This window comes from Acanthochromis polyacanthus, chromosome 4 (assembly GCF_021347895.1).
Source record: "Acanthochromis polyacanthus isolate Apoly-LR-REF ecotype Palm Island chromosome 4, KAUST_Apoly_ChrSc, whole genome shotgun sequence".
NCBI classification, from domain to species: domain Eukaryota; kingdom Metazoa; phylum Chordata; class Actinopteri; family Pomacentridae; genus Acanthochromis; species Acanthochromis polyacanthus.
Window position 1 is genome coordinate 18,359,748 of NC_067116.1, and position 20,182 is coordinate 18,379,929.

General features: G+C 41.7%; 2 protein-coding genes across 2 annotated transcripts in view; one reads left to right on the forward strand and one right to left on the reverse strand.

Moving 5' to 3' along the window:
• Nucleotides 1-10,603: 10,603 nt before the first annotated feature.
• ccn1 (cellular communication network factor 1) lies at nt 10,604-13,403 on the reverse strand. The gene is made up of 5 exons (XM_022214968.2): nt 13,077-13,403; nt 12,697-12,928; nt 12,040-12,381; nt 11,729-11,931; nt 10,604-11,622 (listed from the first exon to the last, which is right to left on the reverse strand). The coding sequence occupies exons 1-5, from the start codon at nt 13,119-13,121 to the stop codon at nt 11,320-11,322; spliced, it is 1,125 nt and encodes a 374-aa protein (XP_022070660.1). The 5' UTR covers nt 13,122-13,403; the 3' UTR covers nt 10,604-11,319.
• A 1,048-nt stretch (nt 13,404-14,451) lies between these two features.
• ddah1 (dimethylarginine dimethylaminohydrolase 1) overlaps nt 14,452-20,182 on the forward strand; it is a 106,902-nt gene continuing 101,171 nt past the window's right edge. The window contains exon 1 of the mRNA XM_051946818.1: nt 14,452-14,593. The gene's annotated coding sequence lies outside the window, so the exon portion shown is untranslated. The remainder of the gene's footprint in view (nt 14,594-20,182) is intronic.

The following is a 20,182-nucleotide window of genomic DNA, read 5'->3' on the forward strand; positions in this document are numbered from 1 at the left end:
TTTATGTGATACTGCTGATGACACAACCATCAAGGACAACATGAAAACATCATTTTTGCCATCTGTGTTTGTTGTTTAACAACAGCTGTTGACAGCTGCACCTCCATCACACCACGTAATCTTCCTCACATCTGCAGATGCTGTAGAAATCCAATTTTAAGGTCTGTTTATTGGCCATTTGGAGCTTTTATCGTCTTCATTAGATTGCCTCTGCTCATCGTGGAAAAAATGAATGCCCCCAATAACCTAATAAATGGGCCTTGAGATAAAATTGTTCAGTAAAGTTGTGTCACTACTTGTGCAAACTGGGAAAAGAAATCTTCTAAAGTACTCAGAGAAAAAGGACATTTGATCATGGATGATTCAGGGGAAGCTGGATAAATGTTTTCTTATCAAATTGAGCTTTAGATGAGGTGTCATTCCTCTGCCAAGGTGAGAACAAAGGTGAAGGAAGACATGTTTGTCTAAGCAGGATTGTGTAAAACTACCAAGCTGAATTAAAAAAAAAAAAAACTTACTGGAAAATGATTCATGGGTGCATTATGCATCCATTACATTTTGTTGAGAATACAGATCACTTTTTAAAAAATTGTAGGATAGAACACTGACCTTGGTGTAGGACTGCCATCTCCAACAGCACTTCTGGTTAGTGAATCGCTTGATTGTGAACTAATCTCAGATGTTTTTAGAGAACTCCTAAAAGTTTAAACTCAGAAGTACATGCCGTTCTGTTTAACACTCATTAGGTCATGTGTCCCTCTGTTGACTGTTTGTTTTAATTGAAAATTATGGGAAACCAGCCCGACACTGCCTCCACCACCTTTGAAGTTCAGCACTTCTCCCCCTTCTGTCAAGCTTCAGTAAGATCATTAGTCTCATTTTTCCATCAGCTAATAAAAGTTAATGTTGACATGCTCGTTTTTCTGACACCTCTGGGGTGTCTCCCTGTGTGAATGTACTTACGTGTGCCGTGCCTCCATGTACCGTATTCTTACCTAATGTTAGTTTATTACGACTATGGAGTGCCAGTAATAACTGACAGTGGAGCCCATTGGTGGGGCTTGTATTCATAGATGTGTTTTTATAACTCCTGCTAACCTCTTCTGGATGTTAACCCCGATGGACGGACACTCTTTGATGTCTGGCCTGTGATGACGCAGTTTCCACCCTGTAGCAGTCAGGGACAATGATCTCACATCTGACTGCGCATCCTTCACTCCGTGTCCTGAGTACTGCAATTTTACTGTCCATGTTTCAGTTTTGCCATGCATTTTGGAACCATATGCTCATATCCAGCTGGGCCTTCCTTTAGTAAGGTGTATAAACATTACCTCAAAGTGTTGCTGATTTTATGCTGCAGAATTGTTGCTTTATTACCCTATGTATAAGTGAAATTGTTTTAAGTGAAATAGAGGAGAGTGGATCAATACAAGGAAAGACTGCCAGCAGCTGGCAAAGTTATTTTATTACAAAAATTGGAAACTGCTATCTTTGATCTGTTCAAAGGTGACAAAATCCATCTACAAATACCAGGAATTCTTCCACAAGACCCTACATACAACCAGACATTGCCATTGTTGTGCTTCAGTCTTGTTTGGATTGAACTAATATGTGTTAATTATTGAGCCTTAGGAATACTTGCAGGGGATACAGCAGATTTTGTTTCCCCTTAGACCTAAACAGACAAACTGTTTCCCCCGGTTTTCATTCTCTGCTCATCTACTAGCTACTGACTGTAGCTTAATGTTTACCACAGAGATTTTAGATGTTTCTCTCAGCAACAAAGTGAAAAAGCATCCAGCAGAATCCTGTCTAAAGCAGCTAGACCATGATGGTGCTGACTCATCCGTTACTAATACTGACTGCATGTAGAGTCCAGCAGTTAGATAAGGTTATACACTGCTTGCTCTGTGTAGGAGCTGATGTAACATATCAGTAAATGGATGAAAGTGTTAACTACGAACCTCTGGTGGCTACACATCTGTTCCGTCTTTGCTCATTGCTTTCTGTGTTGAATTACCACCCATTTTATTTTAGCAGTTCTCTTAATTGTCTGTCCCAATAAAGTCACTCATTGAGACCACACAAAAGCTGTGCTTTTGTTTCTGTTTGCTGTTAAAACTAAATTGGAGCTGTTTTTAGTCTGTGGAGAGCACAGGCTTTGGAAATAATGCCTCCAATTTAACTAAATTGGCCTTTGAAATTTCTGAACTTGGTTTGCACTTAATTAGTCTTGATTTGGTGGGCAAGGCTCAGTTTTAAAACTTGCAAAACTGCTTTTTTATGAGACCATCTTCAGGGACGCAACTCTGCTGTGGTGGCGTTATCCACAAGGGCAGGTAGTGAAACACAAAAGCGTGTTTCCAAAGCCTGATGTCATCCATTTTCACACGGCACGCAGAGTTGTTGTCATTAGACACACTGGGAATCATTCATCGTGTGGAAAATTAAAACGTTTTCAACTTTCTGTAACCCAGTTGACAATATATTTCACATCTGGAGCTAACTTTTAACAAATATGTTTAGCTTTTTGACTGTTCCAAATATAAAGAAGTGCCACTAAATGAGGCCTTTTGTTTTTTCTCCAAAAATTGCTGTTGTTGCTAAATGTGACATTTAGCACCATTCCACCATAAGGATCCTCTATGGTCTGTTCATTATTGCACTCTCAGAGCTGTTCTTAGCAGTACCACAAAATGTCTTGGTCGACACCTTATTTTTTCTGAATGCACAGACTCTGTAAGATAGTCACAAAGACAGAGACTTTGCAATTTTGTGTGAGGACTTCAGTGGAGGTTGCACCCTGACTGAGTATTACTAAACTATTAAATCACCTCTAGGACATATTGAGGCCAAATGCTCCAGAGCTTTGGGGTGATTGAACTCCCGCTGCGCTTCAGATAAATAAGTGTCACTACTACACTTCAACACAAGCAGGCCAGTAGTGTCGTCACCGCCATCACCCCGGAGACTGATCCCCAGTATGTTGTATGCAGGAGGTGATTCACTTGTTCCCTTTCGCCTGTCTTGTGTCATTTTGACAGTCTGAACCAACAGAGCCTGCTTTATGTCTGTAATGCTTTTCCTATCAGCCTCCAGTTATCATAGTGGAATCGTTTTAATGCCTTCTCATTATGTTTTCTCTGCTCCATTACTGCAGCTACGGTCTCCTCGCTGAATGCAACTCTCAATGAATTCTTTTCAATATTCCTTGACTCCCATTCCCCAGCTGTATAGCAGATAATTTCACGGACGCCTGGAAATTAAAATGGACTGCATTTACAAGGCACTTTATCCAAAGTGCTTTTCAGTTTAGCACTCATTGACCCGTTGACCTGCATAAGCATTCAAATGCAATGTGTTAACGTAACTGTCTGGAGCATTTTGTGCTTCAGTGTCTTGTTCAAGGACACTTGACATGGACAAGAGTAGCTGGACACTGAACCATCAACCCTGAGTTAGTGGATGACCTGTTGTAACTGCTGGGACAAAAGCTTGTGGAATTTTAGCTACTTGAAACTACTATGCAATTTATATAAGAAAAATGCCTTTATCAGATGCAACATGACTTATAATGGACAAACTTTCCTCAAGCAAACTAGTTTCAGGGAATGTATGTCCAACAAGTGTAGAGTAACAGTGCTCTCCTCCTGAGCATCAGCAATGTAAAAGTCACCATGTATGCATGGCAAAACCCCCATTGTTCTGTTTCACGTGTGCTCACAGAATGAGAGTTACATCCAGTAACTACTAGACTTTGTCGTTAATGTACTTGGAGTTAATGATCGAAGATGTCAGAGTTTTCACCACAATAGAAATGGAATGACTGAAATTACTGGAGATGTTTGCACTATTTTGTATGTGTCCCAAGTTCTTGCAATGGAACGCCAGCTAATAATCATTCAGTGGTCTACATGGGCTGTTTTTTTTTGGGAGGAATTGTCTACATCAGATCAGTGAAACCAGGGTCAGATCCTCGAGTGTGGCTTTGAAAAAAAGGTCCTCGTATAGGCAACCACCTGATACCAGGGCCTGTACCTGACGGGTGCAGTCACTAGTGAATCTGAATGTCTGGAAGTAGCAAGTAGTGGGAGCTTAGACCTATATGCAGCACCATGTCTGGAATCAAATTCTCAGAGTTTTACTGTCTTTTTGTAGGCATCCATTAGCCCCTACTTGAGCACAGTTGCATGCAGTTTTCCCTACAGAACAAGAGCATTGCCTCAGATTGTGTGTCATTGTGGAGAAGGCACCATTAAACTGTGTGTGTGTGGTCTTCTTGGAGTCTCTGGGTGGTGGTCTTGGAGAGTGCTCCACCCAGGGACTCTCAATCCTCAGGAGGACTTGTTAGTGAATGTTTATGCCTGTCATGAGTTGTTCATTACTGACATTTCAGGCCAAAAGTGATCAGCAGCTACTAATGATCGACTTTGTAGTTGCGTCATCTGATCTGGGATATTTGCTCCTCCCATTAGCTGTAGATGCTGTAGAGGTTAAGTTACTGTGTCTGGTCGTGTCCACAGGTTATGAATGACTGATCGTGCAGCAGTTGGAATGAGACTCTTCCAGTGTCCTTGATGCTCCTCCGTGTGGAGAAGTTCAAATATTTGGAAGTCAGTAAATGTGAGATGGAGCATGACATTGACAGGCAGACTGGTGTAGGATTGGCAGGGAGGCAGGCATTTTACTAATATCCCTCTACCTTTCAAGCCTCATTGATAGTCATGAATTCGGTAGTAATATGTAGAGCTCACACATCAAGATGAAGCTCCGAGTGAAACTCCTGCTCCTTTGCATTTAAAGAAGCTAAGGAAGTTGAGGTGTTTTAAGCAACAGAGTAAGGTGCCTCTTAAATGCCTCTCAGTGGAACTATTCTTGACACATCCAGATGTTCAGGGACCCCATGGCAGGCCTCAGAATTATTGACAGGGATTTTATGTCACATCTTGTCGGGGATATGACATTGAGAAGGTTTGATATGTGCTGAAAATGTCCGTGCTTGTATTAATATGTGTCTTGCTGTCTTTACGAGATAAAAATGCAGTGCCATCTTTCATTCTCATGCAGCATCACAAGTTTCATCAGTTTGTGCTTACTCTCTCCTCTTGGTCTTATTTCTGCAGACACTGGCATGAGACAAATAAATGTAAAGCCATAGTTGGTTAAAGGACGTTTATGTGAGTCTTTCCTTACATTTAGATCTTTTCTGGGTGTGTTTACTTAATTAGGATTTTGTGTAAAGCGGAGGCCAGCAGACACAGTTTAGTTCATGAAGCTTGGAGTCATAGTTGCCACTCATTAGCTACTTTTCCATGGTACAAGTATAGTTCCAGTTCCAGAGATCAAAAGATGCAGAAGAAATCAGAAATGGTATTGCAGAGAAAGGTGGGTGGCGATATAATGACTAAGACATTACTAGCCCTTATCCTTTGACAATAGTGGAAACCAGGCTGCAATTACCCAGCATGGGGGAAACAAAAGACTTGGAAAATACATCACTCTTGTCGCTTAATGTTCCATAGAAACATCAGCAAAATCCTGAGGCCCACCGCAGTTCAGGAGTTCAAAGCATATTGTTAAATTCTAACCAGGAAAATTGTATTTTATGACAAAAATCATTGTGGTGCAGATTTAAATTATCTATGAAAAAACTATGCAATTATGTCTCCCACATTTTCCTTAAAATTTTAGCATCAGTTATGACCAAATCTGAGTGGATCATCAAAGACCGTAGCACTTGCTTTTAGAAAGTAGTGTCCACCAGAGTCACTTGTTTTATGTTTCTTCTACCATTGATCAGCATCGTTTTAAGTCATTTTATTGTTGAAATGTCTGCAGGTGATACAGTAATCTTTAAGGTAGGCTGTGTTCAATAGCTGAGTATGTTGGATGCACTGTATATTTACAGAAAATTTAAATACTGCAACGGCATTTTAGGTACTTCACATGTTCAACAAAAACATCTGTCGTAGAGGATTATTTTGCATCTACAATCATTTCTTTAGCAAATAGTAACGTATACCAATGAGATCTTTGTATGCTGTTCAAAAGAGTATCAGACCATTTTCCACTTGGAACAAAATGCTAAATTGGTAGAAATCTTCTAATGTCGATTAACAGCAATGTAATATGAAGGGTGAACCAAAATCATGAACTGCCATGGGCATAGTTGTATAAGGGGAATAAAAACTGAGTCTGGTATAGCCAGACTAAAAAGGTTGACAAAGTGCTCAAATGCTCCAAAACAGTCGCTCAGCATCAGCATGATCTCTACACTGAAATTCCACAACAAGCAGGTGTTTTCATATGTGCTGTCAAACTCCTTTGCTGAAACAGAAAAATAGGCAAAGTTAAGAGCTTAAAACCTGATATTCAGCTAAGGAAACGGAGTTCAGCAAATAATACACATGAAATTGAATGTTCTGCGGTACAGAAAAAAGGCAGAAGATGCTCTGGACTGGTGATTCAAAATTTGAAATATGAACAGGAGGCAAAGAAAGGAAAAAAAATTACTGTCTAAGTAAGGTGTTGGGCCACCATGTGCTGCCAGAACAGCTTCAGTGCTCCTTGGTATTGATTCTCCAAGTCTCTGGAACTCTAGTGAGGTGATGAATAACATTCTTCCAAAAGACATTCCCTCATTTGGTGTTGATGGTGGTGGAGATCACTGTCCAACACGACGGTCCAGAATCTTTCATAGGTTTTCAGTTGATTTGATCTTGAAACTGTAAAGGACATAGATCATCAAACCTTTCAGTGACCCTTCATGAACTATGGTCACTGCCTCTGTGGAGGAGACAAAATGTTTTATCAAATCACAAAAGGAATCACTCAGAACAACTTTATATTGATTTACAGTGACCCTTTCCTCCGGGACCCAAACCGTCCCAGCAGAATACTCCCCACAGCAACACAGAGCCACTGTGTCAGCAGGCATCAGTGAAGCATGGTGAACCTTTCTTGTAATTTCTGGGCTGCATTTCGGTAAATGAAAGTTGGGATTGGACAGAATTTAAGAACTCCTCCGTGCTGAGAACTCCCGGCAGAACTATCTATCATATGGTGCTGTCAGAGAGGTGTTTTACTTGTTAAAAATTAATTTGCAACTGGAGCCCCTATTACACAACCAGAGCAATAAATGAAGCTTCGGGACAAGAAGTGCAAGAAATCCTGCCTGCAACAACCCTGATGTCATCATTAGGTGATGCTGGGATACCATGAGGACACAGAAACTGCAGAGAGAGCCTAAATCCACAGAATAATGGTGCAAAGTTCTCCAACATCCCTGGGACAACCTACCTGGGCTAACTGTTGGAGAATTGGTGCCGTTTGACGCTCAAAGGATGATCGCATTAAGTATTGGTTTGATTAAGGTGTTTCCTGTTAACTGCATTTTGTTTGAAGATAAACTGTTTATTGTATTATTTTTAAAATCAATGCTTCAAACTCTGGACTCCCTATGTATTGTGCTGGCTTTACAGTTAATCAAATTCTACTTTCACAATTTCCTCTGAAAACAAACCAATAAATAAATAATTGTATGTTTAGCCACATATTGCATATTAATTGCTTCATTAACCGCCTCATTGATTTCAGTACTTCAGTCTTATGACAAAGAATGTAGTCTTGCATAATGAAACAAAAAGTCAGTGAGCAGAAAATGACATCTGATGCCTTTTTTTCCCCTCCATTTAACCCTTAATTTCACACTACTGCATTTTCTGTCAGGGATATTCCACATTTTTGCCGTTGACATTTTGGACAGCAAACGTCGTTATTAACTCAAAGCAGATTAGATTCCTTTAACGTTTTAAGGGAAGTGAAAACCTAAGCCCAGATTGTGATTGCGTGACCTCACTGCTCTGCCCATGTCAGACAATAGCGAAAGCAGCAGATGCCAACATTAGCTCAGCTGACAGTTTTGTGCCCCCTTGGAGATTATTCAGCCCAACATTGTCTCCAATGGGCCGAGAAGCAAGACGCCCAAAAACTGAGTGCTGCCTCTCCCATCAATGCTCAGCTTGTTTGAGCAAATAATCACTGCAGTAGCCCACGGTCCTCTGGGGACAGCCCAAACAATCCAACAGCCTGGGAGGGAACCGACTCTCATTTTCCCCTAAGCCTGCTCTTCAGTTTTTATTATGTAATTGCAAATGGGGATCTGATGGGTGTGTCCAAAGATTTGCATCACTGTCAGGGTTGTGTGTTTGTGTGTGTTCATGCTGATTGCCATAAAACGGTCCCACACCCTGTTAGGACTTGGCATACATTTGTCTTTCACATCATTCTTTTATAGTGAGAAATTGAACATACCAGAGTAATAATTTGTGCAATCTTAGTCAGTTTCAGCTGCACATTTGACTGCAATAAATCTCTCAAATGTGCAGGTGTAAGCAGGTGGAGATGGATATCGCACACAGAATGCTGTTTCCTCTTTTGTCCAGCAGATGGTACTTTATGAAAGAGGTGACTGCCTCTGCATCTGCACTGTGTTGCCATCCTGGAACCCTGCTTTCCCCCTGTGTTCCTTATAACAGTGAGTTTTAACCTGAGGTTATAGACAAGGGGGTCGTAAAATAGTTGACATCAGTGCTCAGCAGCGTCCAGCATGTTGTAATGGCCACTCTCAATCCTGTTAGCTTCTGCCTGTGCTGCATTACGTAGTGCTTGATGAAGCTTTAATGCTAATGTCTTTGTCATATAAACACATTTTAGGTTCAGGGAATGAGGTAGTCGCTGAGTGATTTAATTGCAGGGGCGCCTGTGTGTGTGAGAGAGTGATAGTTTTTACAGGTTTGCACTGTGTTTGCTGGAACACCGCAGTTTATTTCTGACAGTAAATGTTTTTGGGTTCTCTGAGACAGTTAAGGGATCGTGAGCCTCACCACTGAGCTTGTCTGTACATTATAAAGGAATGCTACGGGTGACCGAAAGCATTGCTCACATAACATACAGATTCCATTACGTAACCAAGTAAGCTGTTATCAAGACAAATGACAATCTGATTGCATGGCAGCTCCCAAACTATGAAGGACAGAGATGGAAATTTTCTTCTTTAGGAAGCTACAGAAAGGGAAAGAGCAAACACAAGGCTCCCTCAAGTGTTTTGACTGTAAACCCTGGCTGCAAGGGACAGCCACACATCTTTGTGATTAGGTAAACCTCAGAAGCCTTTCATGTGAGCAATCTGTAAAACCTCAGTGGGCACATCCTGTGCAGTATTCAGCTCAATCAAAGACTATGTACCCTGCTCAACCTCTTATTAAATACCCTCGATTAAGACTTATTGCCAGCAGCTATGCATGAAAGTTGTGCAGGAGTGCCGTGGAGTGTCAGACACTTTTTTATAGTTGTGGGGAGATAAAATGCCTTTTGTGAATACAAGCGGGTACTTGGGAGTGTTTGTGTATATTTGGAAAATCTTCTTAGCTAAAGTGAACATGTTGCTCTGAAATATTTTCCAACATCTGCTGCCCATCAGGATGTCTGCTTTCTGAGCCACTGCTGCATTCCTGAGCCGCTCCCTCTACCTGGATCAAAAAAGAAACCCTTCCCTGTCGTTGCCCCTGAGCTCTGCTCTCAGTAGCCCAGTTCAAACTGTACTGGTGGTATTTTTACCAGGTGCAAACATCAGACCTTGTGAGAAAGAAAAATAACAGGAGGTCCTTTTTCAGACTGATACTTATTGTGCTCTTTAATCATACTGTGCATATCACATGCATTTCATGAACCCTGGAGTCATAAAACTAGACTGAAAGCATGTAGGACCAGTCTGGTAAACATAAATAACATAAACACTGGAACATGAGTCAAGCTGTGTTAATGCGACAGTAGCAAAACACTGTTTCAGTGGCATGAAAACTGAATGTGAAGTTTCTATGACCACAGAAGCAACTGTGTTCCTCCTGTTTCCTGTACTTTCCCTGGTTCTATCTCATAATAGTATTTGTTAATGCCTGTGAAACTGAAACCTGGATGGGAGACTTCAGCCCTCCCTGCTCTGCAGCACTGTTTACAACTGCTTAGCAGACCCCTGCAGTTTAAGAGCCAGCAGAGACTAATGCAGCTAATTCACTTTTAAAGGCAACTGCTAATGAATTAGGTCAATTTGGTAGTACTCTTCCTCGGTGTGAAAAAAAGCTTACCGGGGAATGCATTCATGGTATACAGCCCATTGTATACAATAATAGTCATTGTCCTTATTGCATGGTGTCTAATCCTAGCCCATTCAGAGCAGCACTTAAGATTCTTGGCATACTCCCATACTCATTGCTACTCATGGACTTAATCTTTTTCCCCCTTCTCAGAATCAGTCAAGTGTATGACTTAGCCAGATCAAATAAAAGCAAGCTAGCTCACTGCAGAATGGCATTCCAAAGCACAGAAAGTCAGTAGAGGGAGCCTCCAAGGTTGTGTTATATAAGAACAGACTGACCCTCCTCGGTGTCTGTCTGAGAATCTGTTGGGTCTACAGAGTGATATAACAGGAGGGCTTTCTCTTTCAATATTGGCTTTAAATGTCCTGGCCCAGCTCTGTGCATGTGAGCATTGTTTGTTTGCTCTGTCCTGCAGTGTAGTTTGAACAGACTGAACTCAGCCAATGTCATATTTCATAAATAAATTTGTTTTATTGTAGCATATAAAATTAAATCATTTTACAATTTATTCCAGTATGACACATAATATCCAAATAAAGTAGCTACATTTTTCTTGATAAATAATATTAATAACAATAATAAAAACATTCATTCATCCTTTGACATGTTTCGCTTTGTCTTTTTCATGAAGGGAGTTCAATAGCTGCCACAAAACATGAACAATAATGCCCACGTCAGGAAGGAATGAAACCACACACTTGTTAAACAAGTCCAGAGGTTACATTTCGTTGTCTTGTTCTTAAGATACAAGATGGTATGCTAATTGAAGTTGCGCATGTGCATATCTACATATACACACACAAGTCTACAGTCTGGGTCATGTCTGATGTAAAGGATCAAAATATACACAGTGAATTGATATCAGCAACTAACATAAATGTACAAATATTAATTACATCTTGCTCCATAACGAAGCTACTTCAGATGCTCCATTAATACGAAGCGGTTCTTATTGAGAATGCTGATGTAGTCACAGCAAACAGTGCACTTCATTAAGTCCTCATGATGTAAGCCCACAATTCCTTGGGAATCTAGTTACAACAAGAAGCTGGTAGTTGATTGGTGGTCTATTTACACCCCTGCATTCGTCTCGACTGCCATTGGCTGCCGATGCTGCTGCCGATCTGTCTCTTTGCTGAGGGGTTTGGATGTCGTTCACCAATCAGTCTCTGAACTTGTGGATGTCATTGGAGAGGTGGTAGAAGGGGTAGGAGGCTTCGTTGGCATGGGGACAGTTGTAGGTGCACTTGCAGGACTCGATCATCATGATGTTCTTGTTGAAGGTCTCGCCATCCTCGCAGCGGAACTTGACGCGGATGGTTCTGGTGTCGTGGGGGCTGCAGCAGCGGCCATCCACGCAGGCTCCGCAGTACCTGGGCCTGTACTTCTTCAGGCTGGAGCAGCCAGCGTAGGTGAACTTCACCGGCTGGCTGGATTTCTTGGTTCTACTGCATTTCTTTCCTTTCTGCAGAAAAGAAGGGAGCATTAGTTGTGCACTCAGACCCAGCAGTGATGTGTTTTCAGAGTCATGCATGTGTCCACAACAAGCAGACATGCTGGCTCAAGCTTACCTTGAGGCTGGAATAAGGTGACTGGGTGCATGGCCGCACTTCACAGATTCGTGTCTCCTTGACCAGCTTGCACTCGCTGTTGTTATTGGTGACTCTGGTGGAGATGCCGGTTCCACAGCTCTTGGAGCACTGAGACCAGGGCGTGGTTTGGACGATGCACTTCTGGCTGTCAAACATGTGGACTTCAGGCTGTGGTCTGAACGCTGAAATTACAAGAAGTCAACACATTAGCACCTTGAAATACTTCATATTTTACATATATGTATCCAGAAAGAAGGAATAACTTTCAGAATAAAAGCCTGCTTTCTTACCAGCAGACTTGAGTCCTCCTTTAAAGATTGCAATGAGTTCATTCCTGTTGGTGAGGTCTGTCTCCAACTCATCAGTCAGTGTGTCTTTGCCAAAGATCTTCTCGAGGATGTCTGTCTCTTTGCCATCATCACACACCCACTCTTCGCAGCACTGGCCTGCTACCTTCACTAGTCTGGGGTTGGCACAGCCCAGGTTGGGCAGGGAGAGCTCCTGAGGGCACAGCGGGACGCATCCCACCGCCCCGTCAATGCATGTGCACTGGTGTTTACAGTTGGGCTGGAAGCTCTCTCCGTTCTGGTAGATCCTGCTGTTGTACTCACAGGGTCTGCCCTCTGACTTGGCTGCAGCAGGGAGAAAAAACAGGAGGAAAGGAATGTTATTCTTTCCTGCTCTGCTCAAAGACGTCTGCTGAAGACATCACATGGCTGCCAGATAAGGATCAGTTAAACTGTGAAATTCTTCAGGCTGCCTGAGGAGTCTCTTTCCCTCCACAGTGGGCTGTCTGTACTTTGAGGTTTAGACTAGTATCCTCCTAGCTGCATTCCACAGTGTTGAAATCACACAGGTTCCCATACTCCTGAATATAAAAACCCCTTCAAACTTCAGACTAATTCAAAGGCATGCACATCTGGAGCTGGACGGGTCTTTATACATACCTCGGCAGATGCCACGAGTAGTAGCAGCAGCAAAACTGGCCCCAAAGTTACACTCCAGCCCTTTAGTGTGGTCACAAGGCTCGGTCAGGCTGCAGTCCTCGTTCAGCTGCCTGGCGCAAACTTTGCAGCAGCCGCAGCCGTCCAGGACGACGCTCACGCCGGGTGCGCACTTGGGCATCTCCAGCGGACACTCACACACGGAGGGGCATGACGAGATGGAGGAGGAGAGGACCTGTAGCCAACAAGAAAAGCTTCTATTAGAGCTGGAAGCTTAAAAAATCGCACAGAATGTCTCAAAACTATAGAAAACGAGCATTTCATCCAATTAAAACATGCTCCTCTCCTTAAAGCGTAAATATGTAGAAAACAGAAACACTCACCAGGTTGAGGCTTCCAAGGAAGATAACAACAGTAAGCATCAGCATCTTGGATAAATTTCTTGTGCGCGTTCAAGAGGAATCCTGTTCAGCTTTAGGAAAAGTCTGTCTTCGGAGGAGTCCTTAGGTATTCCCTCGCTCGGTCGCTTGTCTCTCTTGGTTTGTTTGCTGGTAGTCTCTGCTGTTAGAGGCTCCTTTTAGAGTAGATGAGGCTCTCGGTAAAGCGGTTGCAGTCTGCTGAGGTCCGGCCACCTCCGGACTTTTATACCGTAGTGTGAAGCTGACGTCGTTCCTGGGCTGCCTGCTGAACTGTTCCCAAACTATGCCAGGAATGTTTCTCGGCGCATTTTCCATCCAAGACCTAAGCTCCACCCTGTCTAAACCTTTCTCTTTTTTTCTCTTTCTCAAATGGATTTTTCCCCCCTGGATCCCATCTGAACACACTTTTCCGTCTCACATTTTTCCCTTCTTGTTTATCCCCCCTTTCATTTTCTTCCTCCGCTCGCTTCTCACATCTATCAACTCAGCTTCTATGGACTTTTCTGTTGCGTTGGTGGACTTTAAGGGATTTATTGTAACTTTTTGTTGTCAGCAGTTGAATACCTTTTAGGGTGACTTTGCACTATGTGTTCAAATATTCCAAATTAGAGTGTTACCCTCTGATTTAACGTGACAAATACCACAGAATCTCCCCCAAATCGAATTCCAGTGCGCATAGATCATGCCAAGGATATAAACTGTTCCTGACCAAAACAAGGCGTTAAATACACTTTTCTAACACGCTGCAGTGTCCACGTTTAAAATAACTTGAGGTGGTTTTCTCTGAGTCTTAAAGGTGTGCGCAGAAATACGTTTAAAAAGTCTATTTCTGGCTCTCCGGTGCCTTTATTCAGAGGAGTTAAGTATTTCCAGATGCGCACCAGAGCTCAGACGTAACAATATTGCCATATTTGGTATGGCAGTAGCCTACATTATTAACATATTTCTCTCCCTTTGGCCAGCATTCCTGACAGCTTAAAGGCTTGTTAAATATGTTCTTCATGCAGGGAAATTCCTTTGCATTCATTCCTTGAGGCAGTTTGATTTTTTTTTTCACGAAATCTGTCCACGTTTAGTGGGAAGAAAAGTGGGTCCCGTTGTAGGTGAAGTGTTCCAATTTTCCACCCGAGATGTTGTGGTGTGTTGGTGGGGGGAGACAAATACTTAGTCTTTGTCTAGTTTTTACAACAGGGGTCTCAATAAGTCCCTTCCACCTGAGGTTTGAAATGATTCCGATTTATGAAAACTTTCACCAGAGGGAGAGGACATGCGTAAAGACGCAAAAGCCTATAAACCGTTATTGTCATTGCTATGAACGGATGGCACGTTCCAGAGAGGATATTTTTCATGAGGACAGAGTAGTTTATTTGTGTTTATAAGGATCGGACATTTCCCAGCTTCTCTCTAGACTCATGTGTAGACTTAACCTAACGGTACAGAGAGACAGCAGCAGTGAACAAGACGGCTGAAGAGCCTCTCCGGTGAGTCTGGACTTCTTTTGTTTTACAGTCGATTCTACGAGCTCTGCTTGGCTTTGATGGCTTATGAATCAGCTTTTACTTGCAAAACCCTGAATCATCATCATCGTATTCCCTTTCTTATAACTGTGAATCACAGCAGGTAGTGTGTTCTTAAAAGATAATTCAGCAAAAGTTTTAAAAAATAAAATCACATGAATAATTCCTGAAAGCGATTTTTTAAAAGTCTACTTTTATTAATGGAGTGTTTTTGTTGCAATCTTGGTAACCTACAGGCTGTCAGTTGTGATGCTGTGGTCATATTTTCACACTTCCACTTCCAGACGCTAGGTGATGCTTAAAGAATTTCTTGCATGATATGTTTTTATTTTAAGACTGATCACGTTCCTGAAGTCAGTGGTCACTTCATCTTCAAATAGAGCAGCTCTCATTCACATGATTACAGTGCTGCTGTGCAGGCTCCTACTCATGACTGTGTGAGTTTTGGGTCTGGAGGTGTGCCTGCGTGTGCAGCCGATGTGCCCAGGGGGTGTGTCTATGTGAGCACGTGTGTTGATGTTTTATGCAAATGTGTCTGAAATTTTACCTGTTTACATGTAAAATGTAAGATTTTAAAGAGACATGTCACTGATTTTACAATTCAATACACTAATTCATTGCTGTTATTTCTAAGAAACATATTTATTCTGAAGGGCTCGGAAGGGAGCTTTACAAATAAAATGTTAATATTATGCAATTGAAATTTAGAAAGCCTGCTTTAAAAAACTGGGGCTTTGGGGAAGACAAAAGGCAAATATTAGAGAGGGATAGTTGATCACAAACACACTTTTGATTTCAATATGTGAACAGTAGGATTCAGTTTTTAGGAGTTTTATCCATACAATGGGGTAAAAGTCAGGATATCATGAAATTTGCTGCATTAAGGTTGATCATTTTTTAATGTCATTCTTAGTTATTTTAGCTTTGTCTAAATGTGAACACCGAATTAGAACAATACCCCTTTATTGTGTGAATCATGTCAAACATGTTTTATCAGCTTGTCCTCTGCAGTCACTCAACTGTATGTGTTAAAGAGCCCCTATTATGCAGATTTATAGGTTCAAAATTACTCCACCAAGGAATGTGGCGGACTTATGTGACAATCGGTGTTGGTTTGTCTGTCTGTTTGTCTGTCTGTGCGCAACATTACTCTAAAGCGGACTGTCGGATGTGGATGAAATTTTCAGGGAAGGTCAGAAATGACACAAGGACCACCTGATTAGATTTTGTCAGTGATGCGGCTTATAGTCTCAAGCCACGGATTTGTTAACGATATCTGTATCACTGTAGCTATGACTACTCATATTTTTGGGGTCTACCAAAGTATATTTACATGCTTTAAATATTCAAAGCACACAGTATTCTGCTCATACTTTACATAACTGTAGCATCTCTTCTACTCCTTTTTCTGAAACATTCTTCTTTAGTTTCTGTTTAAGGTCCACTCTTGAAAGCCCAATCCTCCCTGGTTGGTCGACTGGGCCCATAAAGCAAGGTAAATTTGGTTTCATACAGTATATCTGTGGATATAAGCAGAGAGACCTGTGGGAGTGCACACAGACAACCAAGGACACAAGACTACTTTCTAGAGATACCATGACATCACTTGTGGGTCAAGCTCTGAGTTTTGTATGCGGCCGTTATTATCTTGTTCTTTTGAAATCAGATGTAACAAGCAATGGATGTGATTGAAGCCATGTGGATACAGTTTATGCTGATATTCTAGCAACCTGTCAATTAGAAAGTAGTCCCGCCCTGAAACAGGTACTTTACCACAATTTAGACCATCCATCCATCCATCCATTCTCTATACACCGCTTTATCCTCATTAGGGTCGCGGGGGGGTGCTGGAGCCTATCCCAGCTGACTCGGGCGAAGGCAGGGGACACCCTGGACAGGTCGCCAATCTGTCGCAGGGCTACATATACAGACAAACAATCACACTCACCTATGGGCAATTTAGAGTAGTCAATTAACCTCAGCATATTTTTGGACAGTGGGAGGAAGCCGGAGTACCTGGAGAAAACCCACACATGCACAGAGAGAAAATGCAAACTCCATGCAGAAAGATCCCAGGCCCACCCCGGGATCTTCTTGCTGCAAGGCGAAAGTGCTAACCACTACTCCACTGTGCAGCCCCAATTTAGACCATAATTTACAAAATAAACATCATGCTGTACTCAAAAAGTCTTGAAAGTAGCAACTGAGATCATTAATTGGTTAGGAAGTTGTTAACTGATGGAAAACATAAAGTGAAAAGTAAAGTACTTTTCTCATAGACTTCTATACAATTAGACTTCTCATTCCAACCAGAGGAGTCGCCTCTTCTATTGGCTCTTAGACAAAATAAGGTTTAAGGCACTTCTGCTTTGGCTTTGCTTTTCACACCTGGAGGCTATGTCCATCTTTTCTATACAGTGACATTTTCCTGGCATGCCCTTGTAGCATAGTGGCTTGATGGACACACAGTTTGGGCTGCAGATGTCCACAGTGGCCACATGGACTCTTGTGGATTTAGGCAGGTATGAAGCAGCATTTTCTGAGGAAGAGAATAATTTTTTTGGTCTTTGGCCAAGTTACAAATTCACAGATCTTTCAAATGCTCCAAAAAAGTTTAGACAAAAGTAAAAGTCACATTAAACGACAGGAAAAAAAACCCCAGCAGCTTAACATATTCCCATCAATCTGTGTATGTCCACATGTATGTTTATCTTATTATGTTTTCCAGTGATAGGAAACAGTGTTTTCATCCTGCGTCAGTGGAGAATACCATGCAGTAATATTCATTCCATAATTACCCATTCAGTTCAGGAAACATTCCAAAAGCTGGAAATGCGTCTCAGTGTTGTAATTGCTCTGGCATAATAGTTTCCACTAAGGCTGAAGCACCCCCGTCACGCATACAGTATACACAGTCTGTTGCCCCCCAGTCGAGAGGATGATGATGATTGGATTGTTCTCATTGTTGTGTAACGTCAGTATCAGAGCAGTTTCGCAGCCCCCAGCTGGGATGCTTAAACGATTTCGCTCTTGACCAAAATTTGAGAGATTGTGTGTTGTCTTGTGGCTCAGTGTAATGGAAACCTATTGTCAGATCCCACCAGGAGCCCTCACAGTTCAACAGGCAGCAGCCCTCAGAATCGGTCCTTAAGAAGTCTGTGGCCAAGAGCCGTCAGCCTCCCCATTTATGTCTAAGTGACAGATGGAACAGAACAAGACGACCCGGTGTGTTTAAACAACAGATTCCATTGTAGCATATTCACGCTAAATGTCATAACTAGTATGCAGTGTGTAGAGACAGCGCTTCCTTTCTCTGTCAGCTCATGGAGCAGCAGGAAGTCTGATGAGTTACGGCTTGTTTTCGTGTGAACGGCTGCTGAGATGATGCTGGTGATTAAAACGCAGAGTCAAGTTCTTTAGAGATATTGATCTGATCAGAGAAGACAGACCCTTGAGATAATATGCTCATACGAATGTTACTGGATGCGTTTATATAACTTTTGTCAGTAGGATTTGTTGATCTTTTGAAAGGGGGAAAGGCACAGATGAATGTGTTCGAACATTTTGTCTTTAATTATTTCGTCAGTTATGTCTTATTGAGATTAAAATTTCTTTTTCAAATGAGGCCGGGCCAAAAGGGCATTAAAACCATTGTTGCAACCGAAAATACACACAACAGACATTCTGTGTTCCTGGTATAGCACATCAATATATGCATAATTGATCCATACTATACTATAATTTATGCTTAAAGCTGCACAGTTACTCCACTTCACTTGGGTATAGGATATCCCATGGTTGTGTAAACTTGTGAATACTTTTGGCATATACTGTACTTACACTGTGGGTCTGTTCAGAATTATTTTGTTTAGCAGTGAGCTTGGATGAGGCTAACAAGATGTCGTGACTCGTAACATCTGCTACAAAGTCACATGTCAGGAAGGTGCAGTAAATTGAATATACTACTTCAAGTTCTGCCAAAAGAAGAAGTCATTTCTTGTGCAAGTGTTTGTGTGTTGGGTAAAGGAAGAAAATAATATTATTCATTTGGCATTCTTGGCTAGTTTAGTCAAAAGGGATGGGTCAGTTTAGTGTAAAAAGTACACAATCCTTCAAGATGGCCGGAATTAACCCCAGCATGACATTGGCTGAAGTTTCCACTTGTAGACTGATTTATGGTCTAACTATAATTTAAAGATCCCCTCAGTCAAAATCTTTTTCATTTATTTATTTTTTTAGCTTTTTAACATGCCCATAGTGTGTTTTTTTTATATGGTAGAAAAATCATAAGTAAAATAATTAGTCAAAAAGTATTTCCCTCACAATGCAGCGTACTGATGACGGTCTCAAAAACATGGATTCTAATGTCTGAGGTTTCATAAATAGCAAACCTAAAGAACCAATCCTGTCATCTTGACAGGTGGAGTTTTCCGTATCAATATTATTTCTCAAAATCAGTTTCCAGTTTGAACATACATTGCAGCTTACTATTGTGTAGCGCAAAGTACTTTTACAGCGTTTGAGCAGGATTGTAGGTGAGCTGGTGTGCTGAGCTGCAGCGAGTAGGTAGATACCGGAGAAAAAAAAGAGGGTGTTGATAGAAAGGAAGGGATTGTTTAAATGGGAAAAGCATCTAAATATGTAACTTTGATACCCAGTGATGACATCTTAGTAGTTCAATTAATGGCCAGAGAGTGATTTTCAGGTGATGTGCACACATTTATTGCAAATGAGACAAGAGTAGGAAAGCATTTCTGTCCATCTATATACACTGATCAGCCACAACATTATGACCACTGACAGGTTAAGTGGACAGCATTGATCATGTTGTTATAATGTAAAGTTCTGCTGGGAAACCTTGAGTCCTGACATTCATGGGGATGTTTGACATTTACCACCCACCTGAACATTGCAGGCCAAGCAACCCACCAACCCCTCCTTGACAATGTACCCCAACACACCGCAAAAACTGTGGGCCAGGATAAGCCTGACCTAGGTAGGTGCCACCCTGCAACCCACAGAATTCACTGCCACCATCTCGGTGCCACACTTTTTAGGCAGGTGGTCATAATGTTATGCCTGATCGGTATGTATATATCACACTTGTATTTACAGATGTACACTTTGTGAGGAATGTGAAGGACTTTAAAGTCACATCAGGAAGTGAAAATGTCAAGAATCATTGACACTGACTGTGCAGCAGATTAAAAAACCTGTGTAAAGCCGTTGGACATTCTGTTAGTATTACAGATTTGATATGTCCTTTTCAGATAGGCTCTAATCAGCTGTTGTTGTGTGATTTTGATAGGCTGAAGGCCAAGAGAGCAGGACAAGCAATGTACTTAGCTGACTGCTGAGATGTTAAGTGTCTGAAATGGGGTGTGAAGCAGCAAAGTAAGAGAACATGATAATCTTAGTGAAATATAGTCAGTTCACATTCCTGCACCAAACCATTAACTGAGACATCTGAGGAATCTTTTGGCTCTGTCAACAGCACAAGAGGAGCGTCCATTAATCAGTAGTTCTGATTACCTGAAAACATGTCTGCCTTAA